General features: G+C 34.4%; 1 protein-coding gene across 8 annotated transcripts in view; it reads right to left on the bottom strand.

The window, feature by feature from the left end:
- LOC149072716 (uncharacterized) overlaps positions 1–13002 on the bottom strand; it is a 456665-nt gene that overhangs the window by 142262 nt on the left and 301401 nt on the right. For all 8 annotated transcript variants that reach the window (XM_089247007.1, XM_089247004.1, XM_089247005.1 and 5 more), the window contains 3 exons: positions 7452–7605; positions 1812–1993; positions 231–482 (listed from right to left, as the gene is read on the bottom strand). In XM_089247007.1, coding sequence (XP_089103133.1) covers positions 231–482; positions 1812–1993; positions 7452–7605 — 588 coding nt within the window. The remainder of the gene's footprint in view (positions 1–230; positions 483–1811; positions 1994–7451; positions 7606–13002) is intronic.

The raw sequence follows: 13002 nt of genomic DNA, 5'->3' as shown, positions 1-13002 counted from the left end.
GAAAATAAATGTTAATTTTTTATTTTCAAAACTGTACAACTCCTTGCAATATGAATGACGTACCTGAGGTCCGCACGTTATTTGGGTACTTTTTCCAATTGGAAATATGCTTCTAGGATCAATAATTTATGATTGATCCTGAATTATTCCAGGAGAAAAGGGCTTCCCCTGCGCCCAGTATATGCCTCAATCCAATGTTCATATCCTGTATATGAACATTTGTAACTCACCATCTGCTGTCCTTGATTTACTGATCAACTCTTTTGTTGCAGGAAGACAACTCGAATTCTTAATTAGATTCTTTGCCGGAATGCTAGATGCATTGTTTACTAGCCCCGTCGCTGGGGGCTTAGACAAAGGCGGTTGTAACGTGCGTGCGCGAACAGTTTCACTACATATACTAGCTGACGAGTCACTGCGCTCACTTCGTGCTGAGCTGATACCACTGCTACTGCTGGTTCTTTTGCTTGTCGATGTAATGCCTATAAGAATAAAAACATTATACAAAGTAATAATTAGAAAGCTGAAATCTTGGGTGTTTCGGCTGAAGAGTATCTAGGCCAGAGATGTGTTCAAAGTTTTAGTTCACCTGTTCCACGCAACTCAAACAAACAAGAACATTTTTGATTTTGCTATTTCTATTGTAAAAACAATAAAAAAATTTAGTTTTTGATACCGTGGAATCTTTGAAAAACTCTTGCGGAACCCCAAGGTCCAGCGGTGCACCAGTTGGAAACATATTTTCTATTCTATAATTTAAGGAGTGTTACGACCCCTGAAGTCAATTTTTCAAAAAGAGCTTTGAAAATATTTCATTCAATTGCAAATCAAATACAAAACATTTTGTGCCAATCGGTTAATTTGTCCTTTCAAAATAAAAGAAAGTAGTAATGAATTATAGTGTAAATTGTACACAAGAAAAAACATTTTTAAACGCTATTTTCCTCAGACTGCAGTTTTTGAGCTCATCGACAAGGTAAAAAAAAAATACTGCACCGAAAATTCTGCAATTTTGCAGAAATGTTTATTCAACATGTTTTAGTGAAATGAACCTCGAACTTGGATATCTAACCATTTGTTAGACTTTTACGAAATTTTAAACTATGTGAATTTCAAAAATATGAAAAAAAATTGAATATTTAAAAAAAATACCTCCCAATGATCAATTGCAAAATCGGGGGTTTATTTTACAAGCACATGTCGTGAAAATTTTTTTTTTAATTTCAGAATTTTTGATATTTATATATATCGGCTATATATATTATGAAAAATTCATTGTTTATAAATGAAAAATTGAAAACATATTGATGATAAGAAGAAATTTTGGAATTTGATGATGAGAAGAATTGGAAAGCATTATATGAGAATTGAATAATGAAATTAATCGAAGCCAGTGTCTAGGGATCTCATCAAGGGGGAACACCCTGACATTGGCTTAAAACTGAGCGTTTTAAACAGCGTTTCTGAGACCATTTGAGCCCGAAAGCCTAAATGAATGCTCGATCCACCGATCCTTAACTGGTGAATTGCATTTCAAATCAATGTAGTTTTCAGTGACATCCGAATGACTAGATAGATATTCAATGTCAACATATCGATGACATCTGAGCTTGCAAAGCGTAATATCAATGTTTAATATTTTATGCGAAGAATTTTTTAAATTTAATTAATTTATGAAGTTTATACTCGCTGATTAATTTCTCTGAAATTTGATATAAAAAAATATATTTTCTCTAATATGATGTTACGTCAAAATACATTGAAGTGCGCAGTCACATTATCATAAAAAAAAAACTGCAAAAACTGTATACCTTTGGACTTCTCGCTAGTTTTGTCTTTACCAAAAAATTTTAGCTTATCTAACATAGAATTGCTGGCATTGTTGTTTTGAGCCCCACTTTGTGGTACAGATCTTCCAGTAGATGCAGCATTTTTGCCAGCTGAAGAATTTGGCAAGTGTGGTATTGATGAAGTTGAACTTGTCGACGAAGGCCTGATCAGAGAGAAAAAAAATTAAAACTAAATTAGAGAGAAAAAGAGATAATTTGATTTGTATTGTTGTTACACAGTAACAGTGTATTGCACAGGTAACAGGGCGTATGATATTTTACCGGCGAACCGTTGATCCTAGAGGCATACTTTCAATAAGAAAAAGTATCCAAATAACATGTAGTACTCAGATATGTCATTCACATTACAAGGGGTTGCATAGTTATTAAATAAAAATGCAAACTTTTTATACGGACACCCTGTGCTCAAGAACCCAATCACAAAGTTGTTTCTGTCACTTTTGATGCCAACAATAAAATTCTACTTGTCTAAGTGCAATATCCGCTGAGATATTCTCGAATTCAAAAAATGGAGGAAAATTGGCAAAAAAAACAATGTTAAATGCGGGTGAACCGTTTTACTAGCATTTACCGTTGTTTTTTTCAGTTTCCTCCGTTTTTTGAATTCGAATATCTCGGTGAATGAAAGTCGATTTTTTTTTTGTTAGCATTACGTGTCCGTGTAAAACGTTAACATTTTTCTTTTAATAACTATAGAACCTTTTGCAACATGAACGTTATGAGTGCTATTTCTATTAATTTTATGGAAGTGTGAATATATAACCGATGAGTTGACGATCTTCTTCCATCTTAAACGACCCCCTCCCCTCCAGAATATTTTCAATTGTATTTCAACACACGTATTCCTCGGTACTTCTTCGTTGCATACTTATTTTGATTAAACATTTCTCATACTAGATGATATGATGGGCAGAATCTCTAGCTGTGATTTCTCGTTTACTTAGTTGGAAAAAAATGCTCCATTCGCATTTACAGTGAAACTCTGTTATTACATAGAAGATTCCCCGAAATTTTGACGCTATAACCAAAGTTTCGATTACAACGTCAAATATCATAACTTTGAAGAATTAGAATTAGGGAGGTTTTTACGCGGATCGAAATTCTGTATAAAAATACAGTATAAAAGGAATTTTTGGAAAACAATGTAGGGATTTCTCATAGATAAAAGTAAAATTGTAGGGATTTTCCCCTTTCACGAAACGTGACATCGCCAATCAGCAAGAAGTGGCTAATCATTGCCAACTAGACTGTTAAATTACATGTCATCACTACTTTCAGATCAAATCACACGAACAAAATATCATCGACTCGAAACGAGACATACATGTATATTCAAAGCAAATACATGTCATCTCACGCCTCTGTAGCTTAGTGGTAAGAGAACTCGTTCGGTTTACAAGGGTCCCGGGTTCGTTTCCCGGAAAAGATGAAATTTTCTTTTCAAAAAAATCCGCATCTTCACACAACATCCAGTTTTCTGTACATCTTGCAAATAGTTTTGTTATTTTACACAATCATGACAATTTACATTACACCTGCGTCGTGATTTCAGGGGATTAAAAATGAAAGCATAACCATTTTTTTCCCAAGAAAATTCTTTCAAAATAATTTTTCCCTAATAGAGTAGTGACTTTTGACTTTTGACGCAGTTGAAGTTCGGCAGATATAACGATTTTTCGGGAGTCCGGAAGATGGAGTAGAAGTTCGGTAGACTTGGCAGCTGTGAAGTATCCAGACTGTTCAGTTTGATGTTAAGAGTCTTGCACTGAAACAATGAGAGCTTAGTAAACATAGGGCTTTGTTTTCAATGCATTATCTATCAGCGATATCCATTTCTATCTTTATACATGATACGGTTCAAAAACTTCCAGAAAGAGAGGTGAAGGCACACTTGGAAAAAGATTCTGAGGTGGACATGAGTTAATTCGGTCTCGAGTGAAAAAAATTCTGATGATGATTAGCGCTAGAATTCAGCTCACGACACGGCTGTTTTATGTTAGCACGTGCATCCATATCAACGAAAATGTTCGTTAGTCGAGGAAAAAAAAATCACGAAAAAAATCTTCGTTACCCGAGGTATCACTGTATACAGAAAAACCCCGATCGTATAAAGCACAGAATAAATCTTGAAAGAAAAAAAAACCTCGCGTATATGATTTGTAATTACTTTTTTTTATACCTGGGGCCGAATGGCTACTGATCTCACCACATTCCCTTCAGCTACGTGCCTGCCCCTTGAACTTGACTTTGTTTGCCAACAGCAACCCGTTTTGAGTCGAAACGTGGCCTAAGCCGATAAACTACATATTCCTACCCATCCCCGCACATCTAGCTTAACCACTAATTTGACCTCTCGGATCTCCCGGTTACCTGGATAATCCACGGCCATGCGGTCATCAGCAACTATATAACTCTTTTCTCAGTTTTATCGAAAATGAAAAAAACAAGGAACACCAATTTTATCATACTGCTAGCGCTAATCAATTCAAAATGCAGTAAAAGTCCGTTATAGTGACCGGTCACAATCACAAGGAAAACTGTCGTTATAACGGACTTCTCGTTATAAGCGAATTTCCATATTTTGCTCTGTCAGGTTATAAAATTGTAGAAAATTGCTACTGTATTAATCCTTTATATCCAATATTGTGGAAAGTAGAATAAGAAAATTATAATAAATCAAAATAAAAGTATAAATGTGATGGTAATAAATGGTTATCATGTAAATTTTATTTGGTAGGTAATTTTAGTTCTAATTAAAGGGAAAAAACCAATGTTTTTGAAACAACCAGTTGGTTCAAAACAAATTATCTAACCAGGTTAGCTTCAAGTTTAAAGTACCGTCAAGATAATAAAGGGTTAAAATGTCTTTTAAACCATCTCGTTCTAATATTAACGAATGAACAGAACTCGTCATGAAATTGAATTGTTGGTTTCTCAGCAATGAATTCTCTAGGACAGGGGTTCTCAACCGGGGCTCCGCGACGACTCGATGAAAATGATATAAATCAGTAAATTTGATAGATAAATAAATAAAAGAGTACATAAAAATTATGTACAAAAAAGGGCTCTTCGAGTCAAACAGGGCTCCGCCATAGAAATTATATACTGGATAGGGCTCCGCGAGTGTGAAAAAAGGTTGCTGCTCTAGGACATTTCTGCATAGAATTTCGTATTATCAAACACGATTTAATCGACCAATACAATTAAAAATCTCAATTATTACATAATTACACTTCCATGGCTGCATAGGCTCACAAACATGTTCAAGCTAATCGGAAAATTATCTTAGCACGATTTTGTCAGTCATTCGGAAACGACTTTAAATTGCAATTTCTGATCTCGTGGTAAAAGCTGAAACGCACTACACTGATGTGTGACGTGATAATCACGTCACGTGAGAGATGTTGTGAATTCTGATTCGTGGAAATTGTATAACGTTGAATTCCCACGAATCAGATTTCACAAAGTCTCTGACATGACGTGAAATTACGTCCCGTCAGTATAGTGTGTTTCGGCTTTTAGTCACTAGGAGATACTGAATTCCAATAAAATCATCACATAACCCATGTGTATAGTGAGGAAGCCCCAAAACATAAAGGGGTTTTAAGAATTTGACTTTTCTGTGTGCATTCTTTCTTCGAAGTACCTCATAATAATTTTTACGAGGAGCATGAGCCATAACAACAGTCATGATGTTCAATTCTTGAAGAGAGAGAAGGAAAAACTAGAAGAACTTTTTTTAGAAGTCTTTTTTGACGTTATTGCGAATGATTCCTAATTTTAATTTCGCTATAACCGAATATTTTTGTATCTTTAAGATAGTTAAAATTAAATACGGGTAAACATGGTTAATTCGAAGTCCAAAGCCACTGGAAAAAGTTTGAATTTTCCAATTAATCTATCCTGGATCATACGAATTGCAACTTAATCATCACGGTATAATAATTATCAATTATTAAAATTTTATCATGAGTTACGAAAGAGTTCCCCAAATTTCAATAATTTGTAATAATGGATCTACGTTATTCCGCTGTTCAGCATCACTGCATAAGCCCTTGACTATGCCCAAAGCATGATTTATGGAAACAGATGATCTATGAAACCATATATTTCCTAAATTTTGCTTATCATTCTTATTCTGTCAAAGAAATATACTTTCATTAACGTATTACAATTTGTACTTTCCGATATTTTCCATACTCTTAATGACGACAAAAACATTCAGATTTTGAATGGTACACTTTGGTCCATAAATTGAGCAACATTATCGGTAGTAAGTGATACACAGTCTCAATGCCCACCAGCTGAACAATGTTAAAATGAACATTAAATTGTAAAAAAAAAAGTAGAAAAAAACAGAATTTTCAAACTTTCATTAGTCTAAAAATTTGCTGTTTAACAACTTAGTTTTGTTAAAATCAAAGTCTGGCTTCTTGTAGGATTTTTCACAACTGAATTAGCTCATAAAAAAATCAGAATCATGATTTCCCCCCCCCCCCAACTTCGAATTGCCCAAACAATTCGAAAGAAGTTCGAATTAAACAAGACATTTTAACATTAAATTAGATACAAAACTTAAGAGAACTTCGTAAAAATTCGAAATAACCAAGTTCTACTGTATTAGCTATTTTAAAACCCCCTTGCAAATCACTCGTTATAAGCCATACTTGTTATAACTGACTTTTACTGTAGTTGGAAGAAATCTTTGAAAAAAAACTTACAACTGAAGAAAACAACAACAAAAATACAACTGAAATTAATTATCGTTACGTCTAGACTTCAAATAGATTGTAATTTATAATAATTTATTTAATATCATTTCTTCCCTTAACTATTGACTTGACTTCTCAGCGGATGGCAACTGGGCATTCATATCATAATCATTGGTTTGTTCGAAGCGTATGAGTGTGTGTTCGAACTATATGCTTTGTTTTGATGAAGAAAAATTATCGACATAATAGCAGTGTTTGCTTTTATCACTGGGACGAGGTGAGACTTTTGCACAAATGGTCTTATAATTTATTCAAATTGCCTTCGGTTTGTTTATTTTCACTTGTCTTTTATTTATAGCTTCTGGCGACATGTCGCATGTCTCCATAATCTTATTCTAATCCCTACCTACCTACTACTAAGTACATAAATGTAAAAAAAGAGGATTTTTAGACAGCGTTTCAACCTGTTGACCTTTTATTTAATCCGAAAGACGACATTTAACTCAAAGCGATTGTGTCGCCATTTTTGGCAATTTGTTGTTCCAATTAGTCTAGTGCAAATTCAGGGCGAGCAAGGATTCAGGTCAAGTTGGATATCATACACAAAAGGCGGAATGAAAAGAAAGCAAATACGGCATATATATATATATATATATAGGCCTATATTTTTTGATAAAGATTTTTACACACTTGAATGAGTTGTATAACCAACTGCAAATCAAAGTTTCCTATCATGAAGTTGTCATGTGATATGATTTCAATTTGATCCTCATCCGGGATGTTTGAACAATGCGATTTGAATAACAAGCGGTGAAATGTTTTTGAACATGATATAATAGAAAAGATAATTTAATTTACATATTAATTCATCACGATTTTGAGTCAATACCTCGATCTGGTTTTGTCTAAGCCAACTCTTTCTCTTGCTGCTCCTCTTGGTTGTGGAATGAAAGACCCTGGAGAAGGACCTGACGTGTGAGGGGACCCCGATCTAGAGCTGTCGGCTGAAAGAGGGGGCCCTTTTCCACCAATTCCAATGTAACCTAAAATTAGAAAGAATATGTTCATCTACATTATAAATGCAATTTAACATGTAGCAGTGATAACAATTTTATCAAGTTTAAGCCTTCAAAAAGTTTTGCATTATCATTAAAGATAAACATAAATGTCTTGGTTGCACACAATAAATATAAAATAAATTTAACAATGTGCTGAGTAAATAATCATATTGTACAGGGCTGGACAAATCGGAAATAAATCTAGCAGCCAGAACAATTTTGTAGGTATCAAAAGATTTTTTACCCGAAGAAAAAGGCTCAAAATAATGCTTCTTTTGAATTTTTCAGGGCATAGCAACCCTCTTTCATGTTGGCAGATATACAAATACAACGCCACAACAGGCAACATGCCCAACGAGGTGGCTGAGAAAAAGATGCCCATAACAAATATGGATGTCATATATTTCAAAAATACAGCAACCCAATTAAAAATGAAATTGCAAACAATATATATACATGATGAAATATTATACGATGCCCATAAAAAATACTTATGGTTGTCTAATTCTAAGTATGGGTAGTATACTTCGAATCAGACAATTAACATACTTGGAATTTATAGCAGCATATGCTGCTATAAATTCCAAATATTTTGTGCTGCTCCCAGTCTGCAATTTAGTAACTACACAAAGAAAATTTTAGGCGTCAATACCAGTTTTAGTCGTCATGGTGACCTTCCAGCTCTGATATTGTATTAAATATTAACAATACATAGAACTAAGTAACATTAACTTTTGTAGCTTTCAATAAATCGTGAAATTATTGAAAGCTACAAAATCATGCAAAAGACGAAGCAATTTTAAAATATGACATCGTAATACATACAGTGGATATAATGATGAGCTTCATTATAAGCCCTCTGAGTGCACGTAATGATTTGGGAATATACCTGCCTGCCAAAATTTTCATTCATTTTAATGTGAGTTTATAATTAGGCTCTTCCGTGTACCCTGGGGTGATGGTTTTCTGATCTGAGTTTTTAAACGATAAATCTAGCAGAAATAATAAATGATAGTTCAGATATTGTGACGCACATCCAGTGATATTTTAACGATAGAACTAAATTAAATTATAAAAGAATCTCTGATATTTGGGGCCTCCACCATGATTATCCTAACGCTGCTGAGTCGATAGATGATTAAGTGTTTGTTTAGGAAAGGCACCAATGTTGCTCTTTTTTGAATTCATTGTTTAACAGCTTAGTAGAAGCGAAGTCTGGCTTATCGACAGGCTTATAATAGTGTGGTTATCTTTAGTCTGTGGGTATGTCTTGAAAGAAATTTGAATCGTGTTTTTTTTGCTCGTACTAAAATCATGATTATTTTTTCCTTTAACTTCATACTATTCACAATATTCAAGAGGGGAAAATTGAATAAAACAGGTAGATACAACGATAAATTAAGTAGGAACCTGAAAGGGAACTCGCAAAAGTCAAATTATCTAAAAATTCGAATAAACCGAGTTTCACTGTACGTACATTGAGCTATAAAACATCTCATTTGCTGATGTATCCAGCAACGTTGCGGCGTAGGCCATTCACGCGCTAGCGATATTAGATACTTATGGCCGCCACCGGAACACGTGACGAACATTAAATAACCTAATTATTATTATTAGTAGTATCACTCTCGCGGTGTGAGAGACAAGAGCCCACGCATGAATTTCAAAGAGATTACCAAGGCCATCTCTTCCTTAACATATATAATTTATATATATATATATATTATACACTGCATTTTTTTTTCTTTTAATAGAAGTTTCCCCAACCCTTAATGCTTAAACTGCGCTAATACAGTTAAAACTCGATAAGACAAATTCAATAACAATCAAATACTTTTGCCATCGCATGATATCGTTTTTGGAAATGATTGTAATATCTGTGGTTAATGCAAACATTTAAACCACGAACTCCGTTTTAGATGGAATTAAGAATTTCATCTCAAGTTGAATACAAAAACAAAACGTTTATAGTCGGGGGCCTCTCCTTCAGAAGTAAAAGAAATAGATACGAACTTTTTTTAAAATTCGGTTTAGCTAGGGACTTGAATGTTTCTGGAATACCCCCTCCCGTCTATGCTCATTATTATCATCAAAAGAGAACCCATATACCAAATATGACATAATATGTTCAGTCTCAAATCATCATAATCCGGGTTCGTGAATGTAATTTGCATGGAGTATTCAAAATTTAATTGATGAGACCAGCCACAATCTATCCACGAAATCGGGAATAAGCAATGAGCACTCTTGGCTGTTTCGGTGAGCAACGAGGTGCTCACGAGCAAAAGATTGAAGATGCCTGCTATACTATATACGCACCATCTACTTAGTACTCAGTGTTCTCACTGTTCCGTCGATTCAAAAGTTTATATAAATATAATGCGTATGTTTCTAGAGGTGTGTAATACGAAATTGACACTCGTTATAACGACCCCACGCTATAGCAACCATTCCATTAAAACGACTGGTAGGATAACTCCCAAATGTTTTCATTGAACGACTATCATATATGTTTTACTTTCGATATAACGATCTTCCCAATATAACGTCCGTTTTCAACGGCACAAAGAGGGTCGTTACATGGAGCGTCGACTGTACGTGAATTTTCTTTTTCATATTAGAGCGTATATCAACCCGAATACAGTTAAATATTCATACAATATCAATATCATTGAACAATAGTACAGAGGTCTTCAACCTTTTTCTCGTCGCGAGCACTGACTGTACCCATAATCAAAAGAGTACCCTTAAGGAGAGTTTGAAATACGTATGAATATGGAATAGAAATTTTAATCCTTGAATGAAATTTGTACAAGGTGTTTAATTAGGACGTTGATGAAGTGCTAATGAGCACAAAACCGGCACAAGCATCAAACACTTTGGGTACCTCAGGGAGCACCATGGTGCTCACGAGCAACAGGTTGAAGATGCCCGTTACAGTACATACTTTCCCCTAAGTTGCAAATCACCATTATCACTAAGATATCTAATCAGTAAAATTTTCGAATTTGCTGGCGGGCCACAACAACAGACATCAATAGGTCATGCGTTGAAGACCCTGCTTGATGTTTGATACATTATTCGATAAGATCCGAGTGGGATGCATTCGGGTAATATGGAACACCACCCAATGCTATTTTTTCGATTATTCCAATTTAAAACATGGTGGAATACTGAAACTTGTATTTCTATAAATTTAGTTTCTTGTCTTTGCATTGACAAATGCATCGTATTTAAAAATAAATATTATAACTAAGAAAAAAGGCATTAAAAACGATTTTTGTGAGGTAATATGGAATAGGAAGGCTAAAAATGAAGAACACTACTTCGATATTGATCAAAAACAAGATTTAATGAGTCTATGACAATGAAAAGTAAAAATTTTTTACGCTTTGTTTTTGTAGTTGATTGATGACGTGGTGTCATACTCTATTTACAAGTCACAAATGCAATCTTCCTATTCTGCCCCAAAACAGTTAAGGTGGGCCCACAGAAAACAAGACATATTATTTCTGGACATTTCTTCTTCTATCTTACTAAACTTACAATCTTGAAGAGATAGTCTAGCTCACAACTTAGATGATACTTATAATATTCCATATTACCCGACACACCACCTTTGAAAAAATAGCGTTCCATCAACTGGACAGAACTAAAAATGAGCACAGCACAATAAAATACAACACTTGTGATATTCATTTGCACTAATTTTAAAGTATTTAGCACATTTCCAATAACTGGTAAGTACTTTTGAAAACTTGCCGAAGTAAATTTTTGGAAGTGGAAAAACACATATTCCCCCTATAGGAGCCGTGATGATGGTAACAACCGAGCGACATTGACTATAGCAGACACCTTCAACCTGTTGCTCGTGAGCACCACCGTGCTCCCTGAAGCACCTATAGTGCTCTATGCTCCTTGTCTAATGTTGTGCTCGAGAGCACTCTTAATCTACGTCCCGATTAAGCATCTTATACAAATTGCATTCAAGGATTAAAATCATCCTGAATTTTCGTGAATTTGTACGTCAAACTTTCCGTAAGGGTGCTCTTCTTTTGATGATGGGTACATGCAGTGCTCGCGACTAGACAGAGGTTGAAGACCTCTGCTCTATAGGCTCAAAGAGGCATTTTTAAGCTGTTTATTACTGTTGCACTTAGAGCTCATACCTAAGAAGGCAGAGAAAACCTAGTATTCCATATTACTTAAATGTAGTTGTTTACCTAACAGTTTTTTGGTAAAGGATATGTTTTTTGATATCAAAATTTAAAGCATTAATTAAGTTTTGTAGGCAATACATATAGCGGAGTCGTTCTTTATAATTAAACAAATAAAGCAGAACTATAAATACATTGTTTTTATTGTAACAATGGTACGTCATGCAATCACACAAACGTCTATCAGAGGCATACATGATATATATTGAGCTACTTAGTATAAATACAGTAGAACAGCTCGATTACGGACGCCCATTTGACCGAGAATTCTGTCCACTAACAGGGAGTGTCCACTAATAAGGAGGTACGATATACAGTGGAACCTTATTTATACGACGTTTGACTTCGGTCGCAATTGGTTCCTATACATTTTAAAATGTACTACTGTGAAAGTGATACACCACTAACACACACCGGTGGTTATGCATAATCACCAATCGTCTCCATAAAAAATACTGATTACATTTTACCGGCGATTATGCATAATTCTTAAATGAAGTTGAAAAGGGTGATAAATAATGAAAAATTTATAACCTTTCTTCTCTTCATTAAACCACTTTATTATTTTTTCCCGTACATGGCACGTGCACTACACGTATTTTGCAATAAAAATTAAATTAAAATAAGTGTGAAGAAGGTAAAACATTCATAACATTATCAGTCTTGTAATGTTGGCTTCATTGACACGTATCAACAAACAAAACCAACATCATCATCCTGGACCAGTTATGTTCAGATAGTTATAAAATTATTTGACTATTTATCATATTTATCAACACGGGCTTGGGATTAAACACAAACTTAATTGAATATGATAAATTCTCGGTATATGACAAAAAATTAATAAATTAGAGATTGGAAAAATAATTAAGAGTTTGTTTGATTTTACTCTCCACTAACGGGGAGTGGAATACATTAGAAACCTATTCCACGGGACTGGAGATAAGAAAAATGTCCGTTCATGGGAGGTGTTCATTAGGGGAGGCTCCACTGTATATGTCCTTTTAGGAAGGTTTGACAAATACTTATGTAAGAATGTTTACAAAGAACAATTCATCATTCGAAATGATGAATGCATGTTAATATTTTTTAGGACACCACCTTTTTTTTTGAACGAAAAGATTTAGCGACCCACGTCTCGATACATACACATGCACGTCATTTA

Source organism: Pholcus phalangioides, unplaced genomic scaffold, assembly GCF_987345545.1.
Source record: "Pholcus phalangioides strain wild (caught in Gottingen) unplaced genomic scaffold, Ppha-v1.0 ptg000017l_1, whole genome shotgun sequence".
In the NCBI taxonomy this organism is placed as follows: Eukaryota; Metazoa; Arthropoda; class Arachnida; order Araneae; family Pholcidae; genus Pholcus; species Pholcus phalangioides.
Note: the sequence above shows the minus strand (reverse complement) of the source record. Positions and strands in the feature narration are given on the sequence as shown.